Genomic DNA, 24,277 nt, shown 5'->3' with positions numbered 1-24,277 from the left:
ATTTATGAAAAGTGGGTGCCCTATTTCATATGGGAACATATGGAGCCATATGATGTTTCTTTAGCTTTATAGAATGGAGTAGAAAAAAAATATTTAGAAGACTTGAGTGGATGCCTTGCAAATTTTGTAGAGTTGATCAGTTGATAAGGTTTGAAACCTTATAGAACAAAAAATGAACTCTACTTTGGTATAAACCAAAAAAGAGAAATGGACTTCCCATTTGATGAATTGAATAGTATCATAGATGTTTAGAACTATTTAATTTTCTAGATTAAGCATACTAGATACGTATGTTTTGGAGCTTAACCTAGGCAATGGCAGTTTAAAGTGTCAATAAATTGGTTCTAACTTCTAGGCCCTACCAGTAGTACTAGTTTCAAATAGCTCTAGTAGAATCTAACCTATTGTAAGATCCCACCTTACTCACGATGCTGTGTAGACATACTTTTAGAATAGGAATAGGAATCGGATTTTATGTAGTGTCTTACGTGGAGAAGGATTGTAATGTAGTGTCGATAAATAGGACTCAGTGTAATAATGTAGAATATACAATTCAATAATATTTTCCTAAGTCTTTATTACTCACATGGTATCAAAGCAACCATGAGAAAACATCGAGACAAAAAGATATTCATTGTGCCTTCTTTTTCGGTAACTATTTAGTGTCTGTTTTTTGTCACCTCTCTTTAGGTAAGTGTTGTGTGAAAATCAACGCTAACAAGGTTTAGGTGAACTCTGGTGAGCAAGCCCAAGAAAATGCTCCAATAGAAGCCTTTTTATGCGTCTTCACGCGCAACTCAAAAGTCTTTAGCCAACGTCTGTTTTTTTGGCACCTATTGAAGTAGATCCTTTTCCCTGGGAATCTCCCAACCCTTCTGAAGCTATTCTTTGCATTTTCTGCTAATTTCGATTGTCGTAACCCTAATCCAATGCCCTTGCCAGTTTTCTAACAATCTTTGTGAACTTTTAGTATACTTAGGGACTCGATTGAAGTTTCTTTGCAGTCTTTGAGAAGATTCCAGCTCCTGAACTACTTAAAGATTTTCTTTGATACTTTTCTTGACCAACATCAACCTCAAAGTCACTTTCTTTGTTTAGACCCTCCTTCAAGAAAACCATGTCTTTTGTGTGATATTTTTGGCTCAAAAAACACAGGAATTGAAAGTTCAAGCCCTATGATCACTTCAGAACTATTAATGGAAAGTCCAAACTATTTAGCTACCGCTTCCTCGGTTTAGTTGTCGTTTAAGAGTCAAGGTGTTATAGACCACTTAACAAAAAAAGGCTAGTTTGGTAGATGAAAAGGCAAAGGCTAGTGAGGTAGATTAGAAGGCCAAAATGTAGTAGGAGAAGATTGACATTCAATTATGTAGTCTCTTGTGGCAATCTATTGATTTCAAGTTGATGCCCTTGTGTCGCCCATTCTAGACATGTTATTTAGTTTAGGGAAAGACTCGTGTTTTTATACACTAATGACGTATCTCATATTTATGATGTGATATCACGGATGACCAACTTAAAGAACAAGAATCATATGTGTCTAATTACTTACTTGAGACATGTACAAACAATCATGGAGAAATTTAAGAGGTTGATACCAGTCACTACAAATGCTGGAAAAAAACAAGAGCATAGACATACATTATTTATAATTCTTACACTTGTTGGACTTCCTAGTGATGTTGATTCAGTGTGTGATTAGAGTTTGGCTAGTCTACAGTTCCTACAATTGATGAACTATTCTCTTGTTTACTTAGCTTTGCCGTGACTCCTAATCACACAATGGTCTCATCACCAACCATTGACTTATTTTTTCTTACATCGCAAACCACAAAAAATTGAATATCTTAGTTTATGGAAAATCGACAAGGATGAGATCGTTTTGGAAGATCTTGACCTAAGTGTAGGTATTGTAAAAGGCTTGGACACACTCGTGACGTATGCTATTCACTGCATGGTTGACCACTGAAGATTGCTTATATTGCTCAGTCTGACAATGTTGGTAATCAGGGGTTCTTATTATCTGAAGAGGAATATAATGACTTCCTTGAGTATCATATCAAGTAAGCAGACATCTCCACAAGTAGCCTCGCACAACCTGATACTTTTGTTGCTGTTAATTTTTTTACTTGTGTTTCATAGTCTAGTACCCTTCGAAGTGGGTTATGGACTCATATATTTTTATCATATTTTGGTAACAAATCACTTTTGTCAAATGTTGTTTATTCATAGTATCTTTTTTTTATGACAAGGGAAATCTGCAGTTGCTACCCTTTGGGTGCGCACAGGGTAAAACCCCTGATCTTATGCAATGGCTCGCAAACCACATAGGAGAGGTAACCCGCACTAGGCAAGCCCGGTGCGACGAGCTCGACCCAGTAGGCAAACCCCTTGCTTTCGCTAGCAAGGGGTTTCAAACTTGAGACCTCCAACATGAAAGTCCCAACCATAAATAGCAAACCCCTTGCTTATATTGCTCAGACTGACACCCCCAAGGCCTAGCTCGACTCAGTGTTCTTAAAGGCGAGCGCCTTTCGCCTTTGGCGACGAGGCATGGCGTGGCGAGGGGTCTGCGCCTATTATCGGCGAGGCGAGGTCAAAAAGGCGAGCCAAGGTGACTCGTGACGTGGAATGGCGATGCAATAGGCATCGCCTTTTTGATTATTTTTTTTAAAAAGTCTGAATTTTAATAATTAAAAGTCAAATTAGGGTTTTTTTTGGGTATTTTTTTCAAACTTGATGTTGCGACTGCTCCTTTTCATTTCGCGACTGGAAACTTGAAATCAATACCTCGACTGGAATTAGAGTTCGCGACGACTGCTGTTGCTGCGAGTTCGACTGGAAACTTGAAGTCGCGAGTCGGGACTGCTGCTGCTGCGAGTTCGCGACGACTACTGCTGCTGCGAGTTCGCGACGACTGCTGCTGCGAGTTCTCTCTTCTCTTACGTGAATCGTGACTTCTCTCTTCTCTTCTTTTCTCAAATCTCTCTTCTCTTCTTTTCTCGAATCAATCTCTCTTCTCTTCTTTTGCTCTGTTTTTAGTACTCTCTCAGTCCCTCTGTTTTTTATTGTGAAGTCTAATTTCTGAAGAACTTAAGCCACTGCCCACTGCCTACATTTGAAAAAAAATAAAAATATTTGACTTATTTATACTCATTAACCTAAATCTCTTATCTCGTTAGGGTTATGTTTTTGAATTGAAATATTTGTTAATATATGTTATTGCTATTGAGATTTTGGATATTTATATGTGCAATTAAATATTTTTAATTTTTTGTATTAATTGGCGCCACGATTCAAAAAGGCGAGCGCCTCGCCGCTCGCCTCGCCGCGTGGCGAGGCAGGCCCTTGTCGCCTCTCGCCGTCCAAAACACTGAGCTCGAGTGGCAAAAGGTGGAGGATTTGTGACTTAAGTCGCAGGTTCAAGCCCCACACCATGCAAAACGAAGCCCGGTATTTAAGTGGAGAAGGGTAGAGGGGCGGGCCCATTATCCACTGAGTTTAGAAGGCTGTGATTGGTCCAAGGGCGGCGGGTCACCGACAAATTTCTTGGTTATCAAAAAAAAAATTGCTCAGTCTAACAATGTTGGTAATCAGGGGTTCTTAGTATCTTCATGTTGTTACTTTAGCCAATGGATCCAAGCACAACCTAAAAGAGTTGACAAGGTAATCTTTTATCCTCTGTATTTCAAAACTCTCTGTTCTTTATGTCCCTAATTCTTCTTTTAATCTTGCATCTGTCAAACCCTAGAAATTGCGCCATAATATTTATGATGATTCTATGCTATGCAAGACTGCAGTATAGGGCAAACTATTGACGCAGGGCTTGAATCACAAGGCCTCTACTATCTTATTTCTCTTAATTCCTCCATAATATGCCTCGTTAAAGATCCTCCTGACCTATTCACATACATTTGGATATCTAAGCTTATTCAAGTTACAAAAGATGGTGCCTAGTTTGTCAGGTCTATCTACATTAGATTGTGAGTCGCGTCAATTTGGAAACATACCCGCACTACCTTTCCACATAGTGCTGAGATGTTTTTTCATTAGTTCATTATGATATTTGGGTCCTAGTAGAGTTGGTTCAAACTTAGGATTTTGTTGTTTTGTTAGTTTCATTTATGATTATTCAAGATGTACTTGGATTTTCAAAGTGGAAGATCGTTCCGAGTTTATATTCTATGTTCAAGAGTTTTTGTGTCGAAATGCAAAACCAATTTGGTGTTTCTTATTCACACTTTGTGTATGATAATGTCTTAGAATACTTATCCTCCCAGTTTTGTTAGTTTATGACTCACCAAGGAATTATTCATCAGACATCTTATCCGCATACCCCTCAATAGAAAGGGGTAGTAGAAAGGAAGAATAGACATCTCATTGAGACTGATCACACTCTTCTCATTGAATCCTATGTTCCGCTACAATTTTGGGACGATGGAGTTCTCACGTCTTGCTATTTAATTAATCAGATGTCCTAATCTCACATTCAAAATCAAATTCCTTATTCCATTTTGTTTCCTAAATCACCTCTATGCTCTCTTTCTCCTCGTTTCTTTAGGAACATGTCTTGTTCATTGCTTAGCCTCGGGCTAAGATCAATTAACCCCATGTGCTCTCAAATGTTTCTTTCTTGGTTATTTTTGGGTTCAAAATGGCTATTGTTGCTACTTGCACATTCATCAGTACCTTAAGTCAGCCAATGTCAAATATTTTGAGTCTCGACCTTAATTTACATCTTCTTCCTATCATCATTATATTTTCGAGGTCTTACCTATTCAAATTTTTGAGGAATCTACGGTTACTTTTACATTTTTAGTCACAATGCCATTTTTGACCTTATTATCGTCATCCTCATCCAACATCAGGACCAAATGATTCATGTCATGTGTCGGACCCTGCACCTACTGCAGACTTGTCTCCTCCTAGTCAATCGACTGCATTTCAGAAATGTTTAAGATCCACTCATAATACCAACCTCCATTATACCTTTTTAAGTTATCATTGTCTATCATCACCCAATTATGCGTTTATATCATCTTTGTCCTCTATTTTCATCCCTAAGCCGCAAACATGTGAAGCACTTCCACATCCAAGATGGAGGTAGACTATGATTGAACAGATGTTTGCTTCACATTTGGGAGTTAGACTAAAAACCTCACTAGGCTGAAGTATTTTCTCCGAATTAAGGTTGCTCAGTCCAGATCAAGTAATATTATTTCACAAAGAAAGTATGTCTTAGACATTTTTGTAAAGGTATGTTTGATGGGATGTAGACCCATTGATGCTCCTATGGACCCGAGTGCTAAACTCCTGCTAGGACAAGGGAACCACTCAGTGATCCCGGAAGATATAGACGGTTGGTTGGTAAGTTAAATTATCTCACTGTGACTAAACTTGACATTTCTTTTCCTATGAGTGTTGTGAGTCAGTTTATGGTTCTCCTTGTGATAGTCATTAAGATCTAGTGTTTGCATTCTCCGATATATAAAGTCAGCTCCAGGTAAAAAACTACTCTTCGAGGATCAAGGCCATAAGCAGATCATCGGATATACAAATGTTGATTGGGCACCTTTTTATAGACGTGTTCTATATTCGGATATTGTGTTTTAGTTGGAGGTAATTTGGTGTCCCGGAAGAGTAAGAAACATAGTGTGGTTTCTTGATCTAGTGTTGAAGTAGGATTTCGAGCTATGACATCAGGAAACTTTGAACTAGTTTGGATTAAACAGTTGCTCAGAGAACTAAAATTTGGGGAAATTAGTTAGATGGAACTTGTGTGTGAGTGTGATAACCAAGCGGTCCTTCCTATCGCATCAAATCTGGTATTTTATGAGAGGACTAAGCACAGTGACTGTCATTTTGTCAGAGAAAAGATATTCTCAGTAGTATTGTTACAAAAAAATTTAAGTCAAGTGATTAACTTGCAAACATTTTCACCAAGTCTTCTATTGGTACTCTGGAATAAGTTTGCTACATATGACTTGTGTGCACTAGCTTGAGGGGGAGTGTTAGAATAGGAATAGGAATACGATTGTTTATTCTGTCCTACGTGGAGAAAAATTGTAATGTAGTGTCTATAAATTGGGTTCGGTATAATAATGTGGAATACATAATTTAGTAATAATTTCCCGAGTCTTTATTTCTCACACTATGTTCTTACTTCTCCTTATGGTTCACTATTTTCTCTAAAATTTCTTATATTATGCAGGTAGTGATGGTATTACTGAGGTTACTGTTGGTGTTGTCGCAGTTTTTGATGGTCATAATGGTGATGAAGCAAGTGAAATGGCATCAAAGCTATTGCTACAGTATTTCACATTGCATACATTTTTTCTTCTTGATGCAACATTTTCAGCTCTTTCAAGGAAAATGATTGGGCTCTTGCCAAATGAAAGAGCACAGAGTACTCTTCGAGACCTGAACTGGGAGCTGGATGAGTTGAACGTTGGGAGGTGTCTTCTACATACCTACACTCTCTGCTTTTTCGTCGTCCTCTCGAAAGCAAACATATTTCTTTTTACTAAAATAACTCTTATCAATTATGAGACATTGAAATGTGGAAAAGTTGTTTGTAAGGTGATATGTCGTTCAGTCCCTTTTTCATGGTAACACATACTTTAAAGAATGCTATGGACTGCCCCTCTTTTCCACTATTCTATAGAAAACGAGCAAAAGTAGGGCACCTTTGTTGATTATATCCAAGGCTTGACAAAGACGAGCAAAAGTTCCTGATTCCTTTTATGGAGTCTTTTAATGGCTGCTGCAGCATTGCTAGTTTAATTCTGCATACAGGAACATGGCAGTGAGAGTAGATGATCCTTCCTTAGATCCTCAATATTACTGTGTCAAAGGGGAATACTCTTACTTATTATATACAACAACAACATACCTAGTGTAATCCTATGGGGAGGGTAGAGTGTACGCAAACCTTACCCCTACCTTGAGAGGTAGAGTGGTTGTTTCTGTTAGACCCTTGGCTCAAGAAAAACTAAAACTCAAAGCAGGTCGAATAATCTTACTTTATTATATGTGTAATTTTAAGTCTAAACTTGAATGATCCTTTAAAATGATATTTTAAGCTATAGTCTACTTTTTTATTTTATTTGCTATTATAGGGTTTCATTATCTGTATTTACTTATGCAATGGCATCTCATATTGTCCAAACTAATTTCATGATGTACTTATCCAAGGAAAGCTGTAATTTTTTCTCTGTAGGCTCAAGCTGACTGTTTCATCAATCATTGATCGATCTTTTCACTTGGAAATATTGAGGGAAGCATTGCTAAGGGCAATTGATGATATTGACTCTGCATTTTCAAGGGTAATCTCAAGTTGTATCTTTTTTGTTAGGCCGATCAAAGTTAAATCTTTATTATTATTTGTCTTAATTTAAACTTGTCTGATTTTGAAGGATGCTTCTAGACACAATTTTGGTTCTGGCTCTACCGCCACAGTTATTCTTACGGCAGAAAATCAAATTTTAGTTGCCAATATTGGAGATTCAAAGGCATTTTTATGCTCTGAAGAATTTAAATCTCAACAAGAGTCTAAAGGTTAGAAAAGTCCTTCTTTCAGGCTCTATGTCTAGTAATAATCTTCATGCTCTATACTCATATGTTATATATAATGTCCTTAATTATAACAAAACTCATATTTTAGTGAGCAATGGAATGCCTCTAAACTTGGATTAAGGCCATTGTGGTGGGCTCTTTCAGTGTGTGGACTGTTAGCGGAGATAGTAATTTTAATTCATTTTTGCTTGCAGCTAATTTATTGAGATTGTATAGGCAAACAAGAGGCTTTGGAATTTTCGAACCTGTGAAGAACTTCCGAAGCTTCAAGCTGGCAGCTCCTGACCAGTGGCCTTTTCTGATTGCTAAGGAACTGACTAGAGACCACCATCCAGATAGGGATGATGAGAGGTCTCGAGTGGAGACTGCAGGAGGACATGTTTCTAAGTGGGGCGGTGTAGCTAGGGTTAATGGTCAATTGGCTGTTTCTAGAGCAATAGGTGATGTTTATTTTAAAAGGTAAGTTTCACATTTTGCGGGAAGATCTTTGTAAATATATTCCCACCATTGCTTCGTCTGCAGATTTGTGTTGGACTTGGATGCATGCATAAATTTTTGTGCATCTTAATTGGTGAAGTTGGATGCATGCATTGATTGATCTGTGTATTTAACTGTTGAACTAGAAGACATGCATTGATTCATCCGCTTTATTTTTCCTGTACAGTGCTAGTAAACTAGGAAATTTCAAGAGACTTATTTTAACTTGACATATGACTAATCAATTTCTTCATGTTTTTATCAGTTATGGTGTTATATCTGCTCCTGAAGTCACTGATTGGCAACCTTTGACAGACAACGACTGCTATTTGGTGGCAGCATCTGATGGCGTTTTTGAAAAGCTTAGCTCACAGGATATTTGTGACATATTATGGAATCTACACGCTGATTTCGCTGTGCAATCAGAACTCGCTTATACATGTTCATACTCCTTAGCTGACTGCATAGTGAATGCTGCTTTTGAAAAGGGTAGTATGGATAACATGGCAGCTGTTATCCTTCCAGTTAGATTGAATGATTCAATGCAGGCAGTAGTGAAGAAACCCCATGCAGGAATGAAAAAATTTGATTGCTTATCTGCAGGAGATAGTAATTATATATCTCAACATTCAGGTAAATTTGAGTGCTCTTCATATTCTTACTTGTGAGACCACAAATGACTATGAGAGGGAAACAAGTAATTCGGGAATCAGGAAGAGATTTGAACATGGAATAATTAAAAAGGTTTGTATCAACATCTATATTTGTTTAATTTTATCTTTATTTAAAAATTAATCAATATTAAATTCAAATAAATGAAGAATTAAATCTCATATCCAAACAATTAGAAAAAATATAATTTACATTATATCGTAAAAACTGCTTATGTGATGAAACACACTCCAAAAGCTAATGATGGTGGTAGTTGGCGACAGTGGGTCGGTGATGATAATTCATAAGTGTGGTTAGTGGATTGGCAGTAGTAATTGTGTCATGGTAGCTGATGGCGGTTGTGGTGGTGGCCAAAGGTGACAACTGTGGGATGATGGCTGATGGTGATGATTTACAATAGAGATGGTTGATATTGGTGGTTGTGCAGTGGATGTTGTTGTTAACAACTTGTTAGCGATGGTGGTGGTCAATGGTCGAGGTGGTGACTGGTGGCGAAGATGTTAGTTGTGGTGGTTGTGTAACAATATCTCCAAAGATGAGTTAATTAGGGTAAAATCAGTTTAATTCCCAATAAGGCAGTCTCACATATTTAAGAATTGGCAAATATTTTGGGATGCGAAGTGGAGAATCTGCTAACGACTTATCTTGGCATGTCATTGGAAAATAAGCACCAAGCAGTAGAGATACGGGATGGTATAATGGAGAAAACAGAGAAAAAGTTAGCTAGATGGAAAACCCAATATTTTTCTTTTCAGTGTACACTCACTTTGATTAAATCTGTGCTAGACTCTCTTCCCACATATGTGATTCACTTTTTTCTATTACCCTCCAAGATTGTCAAAAAACTGGACAAACTAAGGAGGAGTTTTCTATGGGAAGCATGTAAAGAAGGAAGTGGCTACAAGTTGGTGAAGTGGGAAACATATTATTGAACAAGAAGAGGGGTGGTTTGGGAATCAGGAACTTAAGTATACAGAATAATTGTCTAATGATGAAATGGCTATGGAGATACAATGGTGAGGAACATGCTCTATGGAAGGAGGTTATTAAGGCAAAATTTGGTGAAACAAATCCTTGGTGGACAAAGATAGTTACAGAACCTTAGGAGTTGGAGTTTGGAGAACTATAAGGAATCTTTGGCCCCTGATGAAATCAAATCTGAGACTAAAGGTTGGAGATGGGAATGAGATCCAATTCTGGAAAGAAGCTTGGATCGATCAAATCCCTCTCATGGATTTTTTTCCCAGATGTGTTCACTTAGTGCAACAATCCTGAAGCAAAAGTGAATTGAGTGTTGGTCACCCCAGGGGTGGGATCTGTCTTTTAGGAGGCTTATGAATGATTGGGAAGTGCACAGGGTGGCATCTCTTCTGGAAACTAACTACTTTTGAGGGCTTCACAACTGACTGAGACAATTATCTGGGAGCAAAGCAAGGATGGATGTTATACAGTTAACAGCGCATACAAAAAGGAGATGACTGACCAAGTTGGGAGATTTCAGTTCCCATGTAGTTATATCTGAAAAGTCTTTCTCCTACCAAGGTGAAATGTTTCACATGGCAGGTGGTATTGAGAGCTTGCCTTACACAAGAAGTGCTACAGAAGAAAAGAATGCAACTGGTGTCAATGTGTTTTCTCTGTAACAAAACAGAAGAAACAAACAAGCATTTGTACCTACATTGCAACTTCACTACTCCACTGCAGACACTTCTTCTCAACCTCACAAATACTAGGTGGATCATGCCTGAACATACAACTGATTTTCTAAGCCGCTGGATTAGAATGGGAGAAGTAAAAGAGGATAGAGATGGTGGAAGCTTTGAAAACAGATCCAATTTCAATCAGAAAGTTAAATGGAAATGCATTGTATCTCGATAACTTGTATAAAGGATATAGATTAACTTGTAGACTTGTTAGGAACTTTGCAACTTTTTGGAGGTTGCCAGCATACCCTTAATGCTGGGGTATATAGTTTACCAATTTATTTTTTTAAAAACAACATATCTCCAAAGAATATCTTTTATTTGACAAAGTGACATTCAGCCTCAGTGTGCTTAGTCCTCTCATGGAATACTAGATTTGATGCAATATGAAGGGAAACTTGATTATCACACACAAGTTCTATCTGACTAACTTTTCTAAATTTTAATTCTCTGAGCAATTGGTTGATCCAAATTAGCTCACTTGTTCCCATAGCCATTATTCGATATTCTACTTCTGCACTAGATCAAGCAACAACACTCTGTTTTTTGTGTTTCCAAGATACCAAATTACCACTTACTGAAACATAGTATGCAGCGTGGTGATTTATTACTGAATAAACAATGTTTGCCAAAAATATGATCTGAAGTGCCCGAGTCCACAACTAACGGTCCAAGAGTACTAGATTGTGAAACACAAGCAAAAGAATTACCAACAAATAAAGTATCATTCTGAGCAACAAAGGCTACTTATGGAAATGTTTGCTTACTTGCTCTATAATAAAGGAACTCAGTATATTCCCCTTTAGATAAAGAAAACCTTTGATTACTTGTAGTGTCAGTTTGAGGAACGTGTGCATTTTTGGGTGGTTGACCATGCAGAGAACAAGATACTTTAAGAGTGTGGCCAAGTCTACAACAATAACTGCACTTGGGTCGAGAGTTTCCATTGTCTGATATGCGAGAACTTAGGAATCTACTACTTGTGATGAGATCACTATGTGACTGGGTGCTGCAACAAGATGAAGTAATTGAGAGAATACTTCATCAACTATAAAACAGTTGGATAGGCCAAAATCTGGTCATGTACTGAATCAAGGTCATTAGAAAGTCCAACAAGTGTAAGAGAACTAGAAACATCTTTTGTCGTTGTTTTTCAACACTTGCAGTAACTGGCATCAGCTTATCGAATTCCTTCACGACTGCCTGTACTTGTCCCAAGTAAGTAGAGTATCCAATTCCTAATTTTTTAAGTTTGTCATTCAAGATATCACATCATAAAACGAGATTTGTTATGATTGTATAAAGTTTGAACCTTTTTCCAAATTGAATAATATGTCTGGAATGGATGAAAAAGGTGAACTATTTGAAATTGATAGATCTCCACAAGAGACTACATAGGTTGAGCGTCAACCTTCTTCAACTGTACATGGGCCTTTTCATCAACTTCACTAACCTTTGTGATCTTGAATACCTTGATCTCTGCACCACAACTTAACAGAAGATTGTAAGCAATAGCTTCAGGCGAGCCTCAGTACAGGATTTCCAGAAAAATGAGATGGTGAAAACTGGTGGAAAAGCTGCCGGTGGCATTGGAGGTGGTTAGAATCGAGATGGGTCAGGTCAGATTCTCACAGTGAACATAACAGGAAAATTCTGGTCGCAACACTGTTGGAACTCACCGGAAAACTCATCGGGAAAGTATAAGTGGTTGGAATTGTAAAAAATGGTATGGATGGGTACGGAACCACAAGACGATCCCCACGCACTAAAGAACGAAGTCTGAAAGTTGCCGGAAAGTGACTCACGCGCCGGGCAATGATATGGGAAAATTGGAAGATGAATCTTTTCCCCAGAATCGGAACAACTTGTTCTTCCTGACCAGATTCAATGCCGAAAAATGGCTTGCCCCTACCATAAAGTGTTCATATTTCCTGAGGAGCTGCTCCAACATCGCACTACAACAAAAAAAAAATGCTCTCCAGAAGATTGTCCCTCTGTTTGGTGCATGAAAGTGTGTGAGAATTAGTATTCCGGTGGGGCTGGCTGGGGTTTTGTTGCCGGAGCCTGAGTAACCCAATGATAGTGTTGGTTTTCACACAACACTTACCAAAAGAGGAATGCTGCAAATAAGATCTGAACAGTCACTGGGAAGGATGCATGACGACTAAATTAATATATTATTATGCACACTAATTATCTAACAACAGTGATTGTACAATGGAGGTTAACGGTGGTGGTAATAGATAGATTAGTAATAAAAATTCCCATTCACAGCCCCCAAGGCCTAGCTCAAGTGGCAAAAGGTGGAGGATTTGTGGCTTAGGTCGCAGGTTCAAGCCCCACACCATGCAAAGCGAAGCCCGGTATTTAAGTGGAGAAGGGTAGAGGGGCGGGCCCATTATCCACCGAGTTTAGAAGGCTGTGATTGGTCCAAAGGGCGGGTCACAGACGGATTTCTCGGTTATCAAAAAAAAAAAAAAAAAATTCCCATTCACAAAAATCATTTATTGAACGCTTCAATGATTTTAAATCTATGTACAAGATCTGAATAGATTAGACTAAAAATTCACTTAATGAACTGAGATTTGGATGATTCAAATTCAGAACTCCATAAGTGAAACAAATGAGACCTAAGAGTGTGTGAAACAATGGATAACATGTAAAAGAGAGTCCTAATGTGGGACGCATGCATTGGATTATATTTTCAAAATTTAATCATGCAGTTGATAATTTCCTGATTTTTGAGCTTCTTGTTCCTGCATATTCATTATGTCAGTTTCTCATCATACTCGTTTTATTTCCCTTTTTTTAATAGAGAAACCCCACCATTGATTTAGCTTTGAGTGTTAACTTCATCTTTTGGAGTAAGGATGAAATTACTTCTCAAAACATTGTTTTTTGGTTTTCTTCCTCTAAATTTGTAGGTTGAGCTGCAAAATTTAGTTAACTGAATTGAGTTAGTTTCATTTTGTATTTGGTGAATCATCCATTATTGAATTCTTGACTTGATTGTAGATTTCCTTGGTGCACAATTCTTAAAAGACAATAATATTGTAGATCTCTAATAAAATAAAATAATAATAATAATATAATAATAATATTGTAAATCTCTATTTTTATGCGTTTATTTCAAGGTAGCCTTTTACTCAAGATTATGATCCTTCATATCTTTATTTCATAGTGTGATTGTCTTGGACTTGGCTTCAAGGTAGCTTTTTACTCAAGACTATGATCCTTCATATCTTTATTTCATAGTGTGATTGTCTTGGACTTGGCTCATGTTATTTAGGACTATTGCAGTGTTTAGCGAGGAGGAGGATGATCATCAACTTGATTCCAATTTTGGCAGATTATTGGTAAGACTGCTAGCAGCTGGGTTGATGTTTCCTATTTGCTACTGGGTCCTCTTGATTTTGGGGCTGGGAGCTGAGGATACTTTTTTGTAATTTGATGCATTTACTTCTCCTATATAATGTAGTATTAGAAATTGCTTGTTGGGTGGCTGGCTGGGCATTTCGCGACAGTCTGCTAGTTCAGCTATCAATAGTCCAACTTAATGGTGTGCCTGAGAGGTATAGTGCAGTATCTTCGTCAATGGGGTGAAAGAGCAGGGGAAGGAATGGATTGGAGGGATCTTCTGCAAACATAGGGGCATTCTTTCATTTCAAGTTAACTATAGTGAATTAAACAAATCCATGGATCAAAAAAAGATTTGTTAGACAGCTCATACGTACACATGCACTCATCTACAGTGCTGCATGATCTGTCCTGCTAATGCTATCATCCCTGTTAATGCATTGAAGAAAGAAGATTTTGCTACTAATATTACCTAAATAGATGTTGCATAGTGTTGCTTCAATTTGAGTAATTATTGGCCGATTAGCATTATGATCCACAATTCAACCCATCTTAACCCAACTCATTTTGATCCAAACTGGTTTTGGGTGGGTTGGGTTATGACCCATTTATTGACATAATACGTTTTGACCTGTCTTAATATGACATGACTCACCCATTTGACATTCGTAGACAGAATCACAGAAATATCAGTTGGATTAGCTGGTGGAGGGTCTGATCGAGGTTGTCTAGAGTAGGAGAGGAGCTAGAGTAAGAAATTTTGGAGTTGAAATGGGAAAAATCGTGGATATGATGTTTTGATATTGTGAATTGGTGAGAAGCAAGGGGATGTCTAGAAAAAGGTTACATCAGCTGAGACAAAGTACTTATGTGTAATAGGATCATATCATTTGTAACAATTTTCGAGACGGGAGTACCTCAAGAAGATACACTTGACAGACTTCACCTACAGCATGCCATTTTTGGGGGTGAGATCTTGGACGAAGCTGGTACACTCAAACACTCGTGGAGAAAAAGGAAACTGAGGTTCTTTTGAACGAAGTATATAATAGGGACTCTTGCTCTGCGAAACAGCGGAAGGCATGTGATTGATTAGGTAACAATTGGTCAGAATAAGATCAATCCAAAAACGAAGCTGAATATGAGTACGAATTAGCAATGTACTAGCTGTCTGGGTGAAATGCCAATATTTACATTCAACAACTCCATTTTGTTTCACTTGATGACATATGCAGAATACCTTGTGAAGACAAAAGAAGAGATAGGTGCAGAAAATTATTCTCTTGATTAAATTTCCTAATTGGAACACCAAATTGATTATGAATTTAAACACAAAAGGCTTAAAATTGTTGCTTTACAATTTGGAACCCTACTAGTTGGAAGTTGCCTGTAGACGAGGATGATAACTGTGGCTTTACAATTTGGTACTGAGATATTCCTCATTATCCGCCCCAGTCAGGGTATGAAGGCAGTGTTCCAACTCCATTGGTCTGAACCACCATTCTTTTGTGGGAAAAAGGAGAAGAAAAATTGTTTTTACTCTTGTGTGGGAATAAGAAAAAGAAAAAGTTCACTTTTTTTTTGTTGGAGAAGTGAATAACTTTGTTATTAATTAGAATAGAAAAAGTAAAAGAACTTTAAGACAAGAGAGAGGAAACTGTTTTTAGGAGTAGGGATTCAGATCCTTGGCGCTGGCACCATAATAAAATGGACCTTGGGCATATTGCAGAGCATATGGAGCAATAGATGGCTGGGGAAATTCATAAGGGGGCACTTGGGACTTGGGAGTAGTGGGGGAATTCTAATTCTTTGGGACAAAAGAGTCTGGAAAGGGAAAATCGGTGGAGAGTGGGAGTCAATGAAGACATAGTTGGCATCTCAGTGCAGTGTATGCAGATTGTAACGGAGAGACCAGAAGAGTGCTATGAGAAGAATTGGAAGTTACTAGAGGGCTGGTCTCGATCTCGCTTGGTGGTACCCCTCTCGATGATTGTTGACTCAACATTGATTTCGTGCTTGAGTTGGAGGGCTCTCCCTCCATCCATCGAGTCAAGTTAGTCTCTAGTGACTTCCAGGTACCCATCAGAGAGAACAAATTGCTATAGGCTTAGTCGTGCTATGACATAATTTTCTTGTATTGAGGAACTAGAATTGGTTGATCCTCCTTTATTTGGAGGATCATACACTTGGAGAAGAGGGGAGGACCATAGAGGTGCATCAAGGATTGACAGATTTCTCCACTATGCACAATGGGGGAAAGTTTTGGTCACATCAAACAAAATATTTTACCTAAAATAACTTCAGATCATAACCCTATTGAAATGACATGGGGAGATTGGGATTGGAACAAGTCTTACTTTAAATTTGAGACATAGTGGCTGGAAGTGGAGGGGTTTAAAGATAAGGTAAGTGAATCGTGGAAGTCTTTCTCGGTGAATGCTTGAGCAGGATATGTAGTAGCTGAGAAGTTGAAAATGTTAAAAGAAAAATTGGAGTGGAGCAAGGACCATAGGGGGAGCCGAAAGCAGGGGAAGGAGGACATTCTTAATCAGATAGCAAATTGGGAAAGAGTTTAGGAACAACGGGCCCTTACGGACTGTTAGAAATTAGAATAGGTATAGGAACAAGAATAGAATATACAATCCCACTTAGGGTAGGAATAGGAATAAGAATAATATATAGAATCTTACTTGGAAAAATATTGTAATGTTGTGTCCTAGTTGGAAAAGGAGTTTAATGTAGTGTCTATAAATAGGATTTCAATGTAAAAATATAGATACACAATCCAATAATATTTTTTCTCCTATATTTCTCACATGGTATCAGAGTTTCTACGATCTTGGTAAAGAATCAAAGAGCTTGCGTTGTCGGCGGGCGGCTATGACCCATATATGCCTCCCGTACGATCAATGGTTATGTTAACAAAAGTAGGGACAATGATATATGCATGAACCTCATATTCAGGGGAAGAAAACTTAGCTAGATATGTCATCGTGCGTCAATTTTCGGCGACTTTCTGAGACTGTTTTGTTTCAACCCCAAATCCGTCGGTGTTTGTGTGGCACCATGCCATTTTTTTGATGACTAATTTCTCATATCTAATTTGTGTATCCCCGTGCCATGCTTTTGGTGACTAGTCTCTTGTATCTAATTTGTGTAGCACCGTGCCATCTTTTTTGGTGACTACTTTCTTATATCCGATTTGCATAGCACCATGTTATCTTTTTGGTGACTACTTTCTCATATCTTTAGCACCGTGTCATCTTTTCGGTGATTATTTTCTCATATTCGTAGCATCGTGCATCTTTTCGATGACTACTTTCTCATATCTTTAGCACCGTGTCATCTTTTCGGTGATTATTTTCTCATATTCGTAGCATCGTGCATCTTTTCGATGACTACTTTCTCATATCTGATTTGTGTAGCACCGTATATCTTTTTGGTGATTACTTTTTCATAACTGATTTGCATAACATATTTAAATATTATTGTATTCACACTATCCAACTATACCATAATAACACTCATTCTCAAGCTGGAGCGTATAAGTTATATGCTCCAAGTTTGCTACAAATATAGTCAATTTTTTATCCTCAAAGTGATTTGTGAAAATATCACCAGTTGATCTTTTGAGTTGACAAAACTCATGGCGATGTATCCAAACTCAGTCTTCTCTTGAATGAAGTGACAATCAATCTCAATGTGTTTCATTCTTTCATGAAACACGACATTGGAAGTGAATGTAGTGTAGCTTGGTTATCACAAATCAATGTCATCAAATCAACTCCTCCCATCTTCAATTCTTGGAGAAGTTGTCCCAACCATATAAGCTCACACGTAGCTAGTGCCATAGCTCGATACTCTGCCTCCGCGCTCAATCCAGCTATGACAACTTGCTCTTTTACTTTTCCATGATTTATATTCCTCCAATTAGAACACAACAACTTGAAGTGGACCGCCTGTTAGAAGAAGATCCTGCCCAATTTTCATCTGAATATCCAACAACGTGGTGTGTCCCTTATCTTTATACTATAAACTTTGTCCTGGAGAGATTTTGATATATCGCAGGATGCGAATCACTCCATTCCAGTGACTATCACAAGGTGATTGCAAAAACTGGCTATCTACAATAACAATAAATGAGATGTCTGGTCACATGATCGTAAGATAGTTGAGTTTGCCAACAAATCTCTGGCATCTGCTAGGATTTCTTTGAGGCTCCCCTTGTCCTGGAATAAGTTTAGTATTTGGATTCATGGGATTGTCCACATGTTTGCAATCCAACATACCAACGTCTTCCAAAATGTATAAGACATATTTTCTCTGTGTAATGGCATTACCATGACCATACTATTCCACTTCAATGCCTAAAAAGTATTTCAGCTTGCCCAAATCCTTAGTTTGGAAATGACTTGAGAGGTGTTGTTTGAGTTGCATAATACCTTCATGATCATCTCTTGTGATAACAATATCAACATAAATAATTAAAAAGATATGTTTGCCATGAGATGAATGCCTATAGAATATGGAGTGATCAACTTCTGTTTAGATCATTCCAAATTGTGGGACAACAACTTGAAAACGACCAAACCATGCTCTTGGAGACTGCTTGAGACCATAGAGAATCCATGAAGTTTACAAGCTAGTCTAGACTCCCCCTAAGCAACAAACCTTGGTGGTTGCTCCATATATATCTTTCCAACAAGTTCTCCAGGTAGGAATGCATTTTTGATGTTCAGCTGAAAAAGGGGCAACCAGTCTCGCTTTGAGACAATCAATAGCTCCATCCGAACCTACCTTAACTATGAATGCCCAACGACAACCAACTGTGATTTTGCCTTGAGGTAAAGGAACAAACTCCCAGGTACCATTATCATGTTAAACAGTCATCTCCGCAATCATAGCCTGACGCCAATTTGGATGAACCACTTTGGAACTTTGATTGTTGATAAGCTAGTAATGAAGGCATGATATGAAGGTGGCAAACGATGATAACTTAAATAAAGCATAAATGGTAGTTTGATTGGAAGTAGTTATGGTACCTTTGCGAAGAGCAATGAGAAGATCATCTGATAAGTGTTGGACTGGAGCAGAAGACATTGGTGGAGCAGGCAAAGAGTCACCAAGATTGTGTTGTGTACCTGTATCAAAGTTAGAAGTACTAACTGGTATTAGCAAGCTTAGAAGGAGGTTGAGGTCGTCGAAAATAGACCTTAGGAGTTGGAGGTGGAGCAGGGGTTGGAATAGTTGGAACCGGAAGGATGGATATGACGTTCCGATTTCCCGTATTAGGAGAAAGATACAGATAAGTCTCGGAAAGAGTAGCATTTGCAGAGATCAAATACTTATTGGTAGAGGGATCAAAGCATTTGTAACCTTTTTGTAGACGAGTAAACCCGAGAAAGATACATTTAAAAGCCTTGTGCTGAAGTTTATCTTTTCCAAGGGTAAGGTTATAAACAAAACAAGTGCAACCAAACACACGTGGAGGAAAGGGAAACAAATTTTTGTCCAGATAGAGGACTGAGTGAGGATTGTGGTAGTGCAAAACTGATGAAGACATGTGATTGATTAAATAACAAACAGTAATAACGGCATCACCCCAAAAATATTAAGGGACATGATTGTGAATGAGCAATATTCGAGCTGTTTCAATCAAATATTTGTTCTTTCGCGCAAATACTCCATTTTGTTTGAGGAGTATGTACACAAGAAGACGAGTGCAATACACCTTGGGATGACAAAAAAAAAGAGAAGTAGAGAAGTATTTTCGGGCATTATCACTAATTAACTTCTTAATGAAACTATCAAATTGATTGCGAATTTCAGCATAAAATTTCTGAAAGATAGAGGACAGCTCTGATATATTTTTCAATAAAAATAACCATGTGCACCAAGAGTAGTCATCAATAAAAGTAACAAAATAATGAAAGCCTAAGGAAGAACTGACACGACTTGGACATCATATATCCGAATGAATGATTTCAAACACAGGTGGCCCTATTATTGACGCACTTCGAAAAAGAGGCACAAGTGTGCTGCCCAAGCTGGCTCGACTCACATTCTAACAAAGATAAACTAGATAAACTGGGGACCATCTTTTGCAATTTCAAGAGACTTGGATGACCCAATTGACTTTGGAACAATTCAAAAGAAACAACGGAAATGAAAACAACATGTGGTGTTGGGATAGAGAGGAGGTACAATCCCGGTGACTCATGTCTTTCTCAATCACCTATCCCGTACTTCAATCATGCACAAGAATAGAATTATCAAGGAAGGTTACAACACATTTCAGGTTGTTTGCTAATGAAATAAGATTATATGGACAATCAGGTGCAACAAGGATTGATTTTAAAGGTATGGAAGGCAGAGGATGAGCTATACCTATCCCTTTTACAATTGTCTTTGATCTATTAGCCAAAGTAACAGTATAGAGGTAGAAGGGATAGTAGGAGTAGAGAGAGTGTTTTTGTTACCAGAAATATGGTCAGAAGCACCAAAATTAGGAATCCATTGTTCTTGAGATGGAGACTATGACATAAGCAAATGAGTTACCAGGTTGTACTGTGCAAGCAGTTGATTATTGTCGCCTTGATGTTTGGTACTGAAGGTAGTTATTATAGTCTGCTCCGGTTAAAGTGGTAGATTGAAATGATCCATATATGACATCAAGTGTAGGTAGAATACTATCTCCATTATGAGCCACTTTTTTGTCAGAAAAAGTACTATAGAAAGAGAGAGATAAAACTCGACAGTTCTCTAATATGGTTGATTTAGCAACCAATTGATCGATCCCTCCTCTTCTTTTTTTTCAGTTTATGTTGCTAAAAACAGTAGCTCTGAAACCATGAGAAATTAGAAGAAGAAGAGATACTGGAAATTGAATTGATTGATTATTCCCTCAAGTTGACGGGATTAAATAGTTGTTACAAATAATGTAAATAAGCAAAGAAACTAATAAAATAATACTCAATCTCCTAACTGCCTGCCTAATGAAAGGGATTAGGGAATATTCTCATAGCTACACTATCTAATCATACCATATTTAAATATTCTCATATCTACACTATCCAATAATATCATAATTAACAGTATTGTACTGTACTATTTTGATTAATACATTGTTTGGATAAACCGTATTGTTTTTTGGTCGTTTTATAGTGCCACGTACCAGTAATCTGAAGAATAAAGTACAATATACAAAGAAAAAATAGGGCGCAGGTAGAGTTATTTTTATTTAAAAAAAGGTAGGGTAAAATAAAATTATTAGATGAAAATTAAAGGCAAGATGTGAAAGAAAAAGAAGGTAACGACGCAACTCGTTACATAAAATGTCACGTTTCATTGTTACGTAACAACTTACTAACATTATGATACAATAAAATAAAAGTAACATCAAAATAAACATTGTATTTAAAGTAACAGTATGATACAATACAATAAGTAACAACCTTCTAAACAAGTGAACTCACAAAATCTATCCTTGTTGACTCCTCCTACAGATCGAAGGTTGTCTGGTGGAGAGTGCTCTGCATGTCTCCCCAAAGATACAAAACAAACAATCTGAGGATTAAGTAGTGTCAGAAATGAGATAGGGATCTTTTTTAATATGTAGGTCGGTGTTTGGGCAATTTATGTGCACCTTGACTATTCCACTGGGCACTTGCTATCTCCCCAATACAGGTACCGATAACTTTGTCCATCAATGCTGAGGCAAATGAAAAGAGAATCACCTAGTTTTTTTCAATGATACATGAAATGATTACCTCTACAGTCCCTGCTATCTGCATTCAGTCTATTTGACTGTATCAGCACTGTATTTAAATGTGATATCTGCATTAACTGTGGGCATCAATATTTGTTGAGAAGTTGATGAAATTTATGGACTGTTATGCCGAGTCATCTGCAAGCATTTCTGCTTTCACCTACATGAATGCTAATGGTTACAAGAATTCTTCCACTTGTCTCAGGTTGAAGGAAACCACGGCAACTTTGGATGTTTCTATCTATCTGAGAACCTTGATGTTAATGATGAGTATACCTTCTGGGTTCAGAAGGACATTGATGAATATGAACATGAGCTTCTCCATGCTTTACCTGATAGCATTGGTCATGGTAAGCAGTGAAACTTGTGTGCTTTGGTGATGTGATTGTTCATTCTTTGTTATCTGTACTAATTGTCTGCTTATTCTCTTGATATTTGTTAATTACTAAGCTCCACTGCTGCAATTTCGCTGTTGACTTCTCTGAAAGGGCTAGACCACATTTGAAGTCCATTATCAGCGAAGCTGCTATGAAACATAAGAACTAATTTCCACTTGCCTTGTTAATTGTAGGTGGAGCTTTGGATCTATATAATGATCAGCACATGTGCATGCACTTTGGGATGAACTTTAGTGATAATAATGATCAGTGCATTAATCCTGAAGGCTTTGCAAGGTTCCTTGGGTTGCTTGAATCTATTCCATTCAATGATAGCAGTACAAATGATCATGCCAGAGCAGATTCTAGGTACTTTTCGACTAATTGTTTGGTTCGTAAATGTTGCATCCACTATGTAATAATCCTTGTAAAATGATCTGCAGCATATATTAGTCTCTGTATGAATTGCACTGCTAACACTGATATACTATGACGTTTTCTCCTTATGACACAGTGGTCCATGGACTTACTAGCATATTCTATCTGAATGGATTCTACTATTGTTTTGCTTGATCAGCAATCTGCTCACGTATCACCATCAAATCATATGATGCGTGATTTGACAGATAATTTTATTTGGATTGATTGGAAATGTTTACCCTCTCACTTGTTAAAACTGTGGTCATGAGTTCTATGTTATTATACTTCTGTTTCCACTTCTCTGATATATGGCTTATTTTTCATCTGCTTTGTCTTTATGCTTGATCAGTATGGATTTTTGATCAGTGCGTGTCTTCATCCTATTATTTGTTCCAAAGCTTCTGTGCAGATTCTAAATTATCTGTATCTTTTGATTTCCTTATGATATATACTTGATCTATACTTTCTTTTTATGTTGAATCAATTTTATATTTCAAGGTACATTCTAAAGAAGAAATATGATCGTGGATCTTATGGTGAAGTTTGGCTAGCTTTTTATTGGAATTGTTCTCATGTCATCAAGTCTCCAAAAGGTAGCAATTTTTCAGCCAATACTATGAATGAGGGGACTAATAATGAAACAAGGAAGAACCCATCATCTGCTGATGCCTGTGATGATGGCCCTTCCAAAGGCAGCATGTTCATTTTGAAGCGTATCATGGTATTTTTTATATCCTGGAATTGGATCTTCAGAATATTTCTTAGATTCGGTTTGATCATGCTGGTTAATCTTTTATCCTCACCTCATGACGGTTGATGGCATTCAAAAATTTAAGACCAGTGGTTTTCATGTCGATTAGGTACAACAAAATTTGCATTTGAATTTTCTCTTGTCATATTCCCCTTCCCACCTTTGACGCTCCAGGTAAATGACCTTCACAAGCTCTTTTCCCACTTTTATCAAGCAGTAATGCTTTATGGAAGACTCAAGCATTGATAATCTTTGTGGAAGAATTAGTCTATATGAAGTCAAGACCAAAATATTCAACTTAGTTGATGTTGTCAGGCTCCAGCAATCTCATTCTGCTTTGCAATTTCAAGCTGTATACCTGAGCATGGTACAATGTATATTGGGGTGATTTAACCTGTTTGCTTGTTTTCCCGCTCCACATCCCGGGGTAGATTAAGTATATGTATGATGGTGCTAAGACCTGGGTCAGGATTGTGGGAGGCGACTCGGAACACTTTCTAGTCTTGATGGGGTTGCACTAGGGATCTACTCTTAGCCCATTTTTATTTGCCTTGGCAATGGATGCTCTTATGCGACACATTCAAGAGGAGGTATCATGGTGCTTGTTATTTGCAGATGATATAGTTCTTGTTGACGATATGCAAAGCGACATTAAAGTGAGGCTGGAGGTCTAGACAGAATGTGGAGTAAAAAGGTTTTAAGTTGAGCAGGACCAAGATTGAGTACCTAGAGTGCAAGTTCAGTAACGCATTCCATGAAGCGGACGTGGAAGTGATGCTTGAAACTCAGGTCATCTCCAAGAAAGCTAGTTCTAAGTACCTAGGGTCAGTTATCCAAGGTAATTGGGAGATTGAGGAGGATGTCACGCATCGTATTGGGGTAGAGTGGATGAAACAGAGCCTCGCTTCCTGTGTTTTGTATGATAAGAATGTGCCGCCATTACTAAAAGGTAAGTTCTATGAGTGGTAGTTAGACCGAAGATTAGAGTAATTGAGATGAGGATGCTGATATTAATGTGTGGGCACGCCAGGAAGGATAAGAATAGGAATGAAGTTCCGGGCCAAGGTTGGATGGCACCCGTGGAGGATTAGATGTGGAAAGTAAGGTTGCGATAGTTCAGACATGTGAAGAGAAGATGTGTGGATTCCCGAGTGAGTAGGTGCAAGAGGCTGGCTAT

At 37.8% G+C, this 24,277-nt stretch overlaps 1 protein-coding gene and 1 long non-coding RNA gene across 2 annotated transcripts in view; one reads left to right on the top strand and one right to left on the bottom strand.

Moving 5' to 3' along the window:
* The window catches only part of LOC102600492 (uncharacterized), a 39,810-nt gene that overhangs the window by 1,323 nt on the left and 14,210 nt on the right, over nucleotides 1–24,277 (top strand). The window contains exons 2-10 of the mRNA XM_006349657.2: nucleotides 6,212–6,455; nucleotides 7,220–7,325; nucleotides 7,416–7,557; nucleotides 7,770–8,034; nucleotides 8,318–8,685; nucleotides 13,728–13,783; nucleotides 21,758–21,902; nucleotides 22,124–22,298; nucleotides 22,848–23,070. Of these exons, the coding sequence (XP_006349719.1) occupies nucleotides 6,212–6,455; nucleotides 7,220–7,325; nucleotides 7,416–7,557; nucleotides 7,770–8,034; nucleotides 8,318–8,685; nucleotides 13,728–13,783; nucleotides 21,758–21,902; nucleotides 22,124–22,298; nucleotides 22,848–23,070 (1,724 nt within the window). The remainder of the gene's footprint in view (nucleotides 1–6,211; nucleotides 6,456–7,219; nucleotides 7,326–7,415; nucleotides 7,558–7,769; nucleotides 8,035–8,317; nucleotides 8,686–13,727; nucleotides 13,784–21,757; nucleotides 21,903–22,123; nucleotides 22,299–22,847; nucleotides 23,071–24,277) is intronic.
* Nucleotides 3,293–16,748, bottom strand: LOC107061024 (uncharacterized). The gene is made up of 3 exons (XR_001473715.1): nucleotides 16,738–16,748; nucleotides 11,872–11,875; nucleotides 3,293–3,378 (listed from the first exon to the last, which is right to left on the bottom strand). It is a non-coding gene; the product is annotated as an uncharacterized lncRNA (long non-coding RNA).

This window comes from Solanum tuberosum, unplaced genomic scaffold, assembly GCF_000226075.1.
Source record: "Solanum tuberosum cultivar DM 1-3 516 R44 unplaced genomic scaffold, SolTub_3.0 scf00110, whole genome shotgun sequence".
In the NCBI taxonomy this organism is placed as follows: domain Eukaryota; kingdom Viridiplantae; phylum Streptophyta; class Magnoliopsida; order Solanales; family Solanaceae; genus Solanum; species Solanum tuberosum.
Note: the sequence above shows the minus strand (reverse complement) of the source record. Positions and strands in the feature narration are given on the sequence as shown.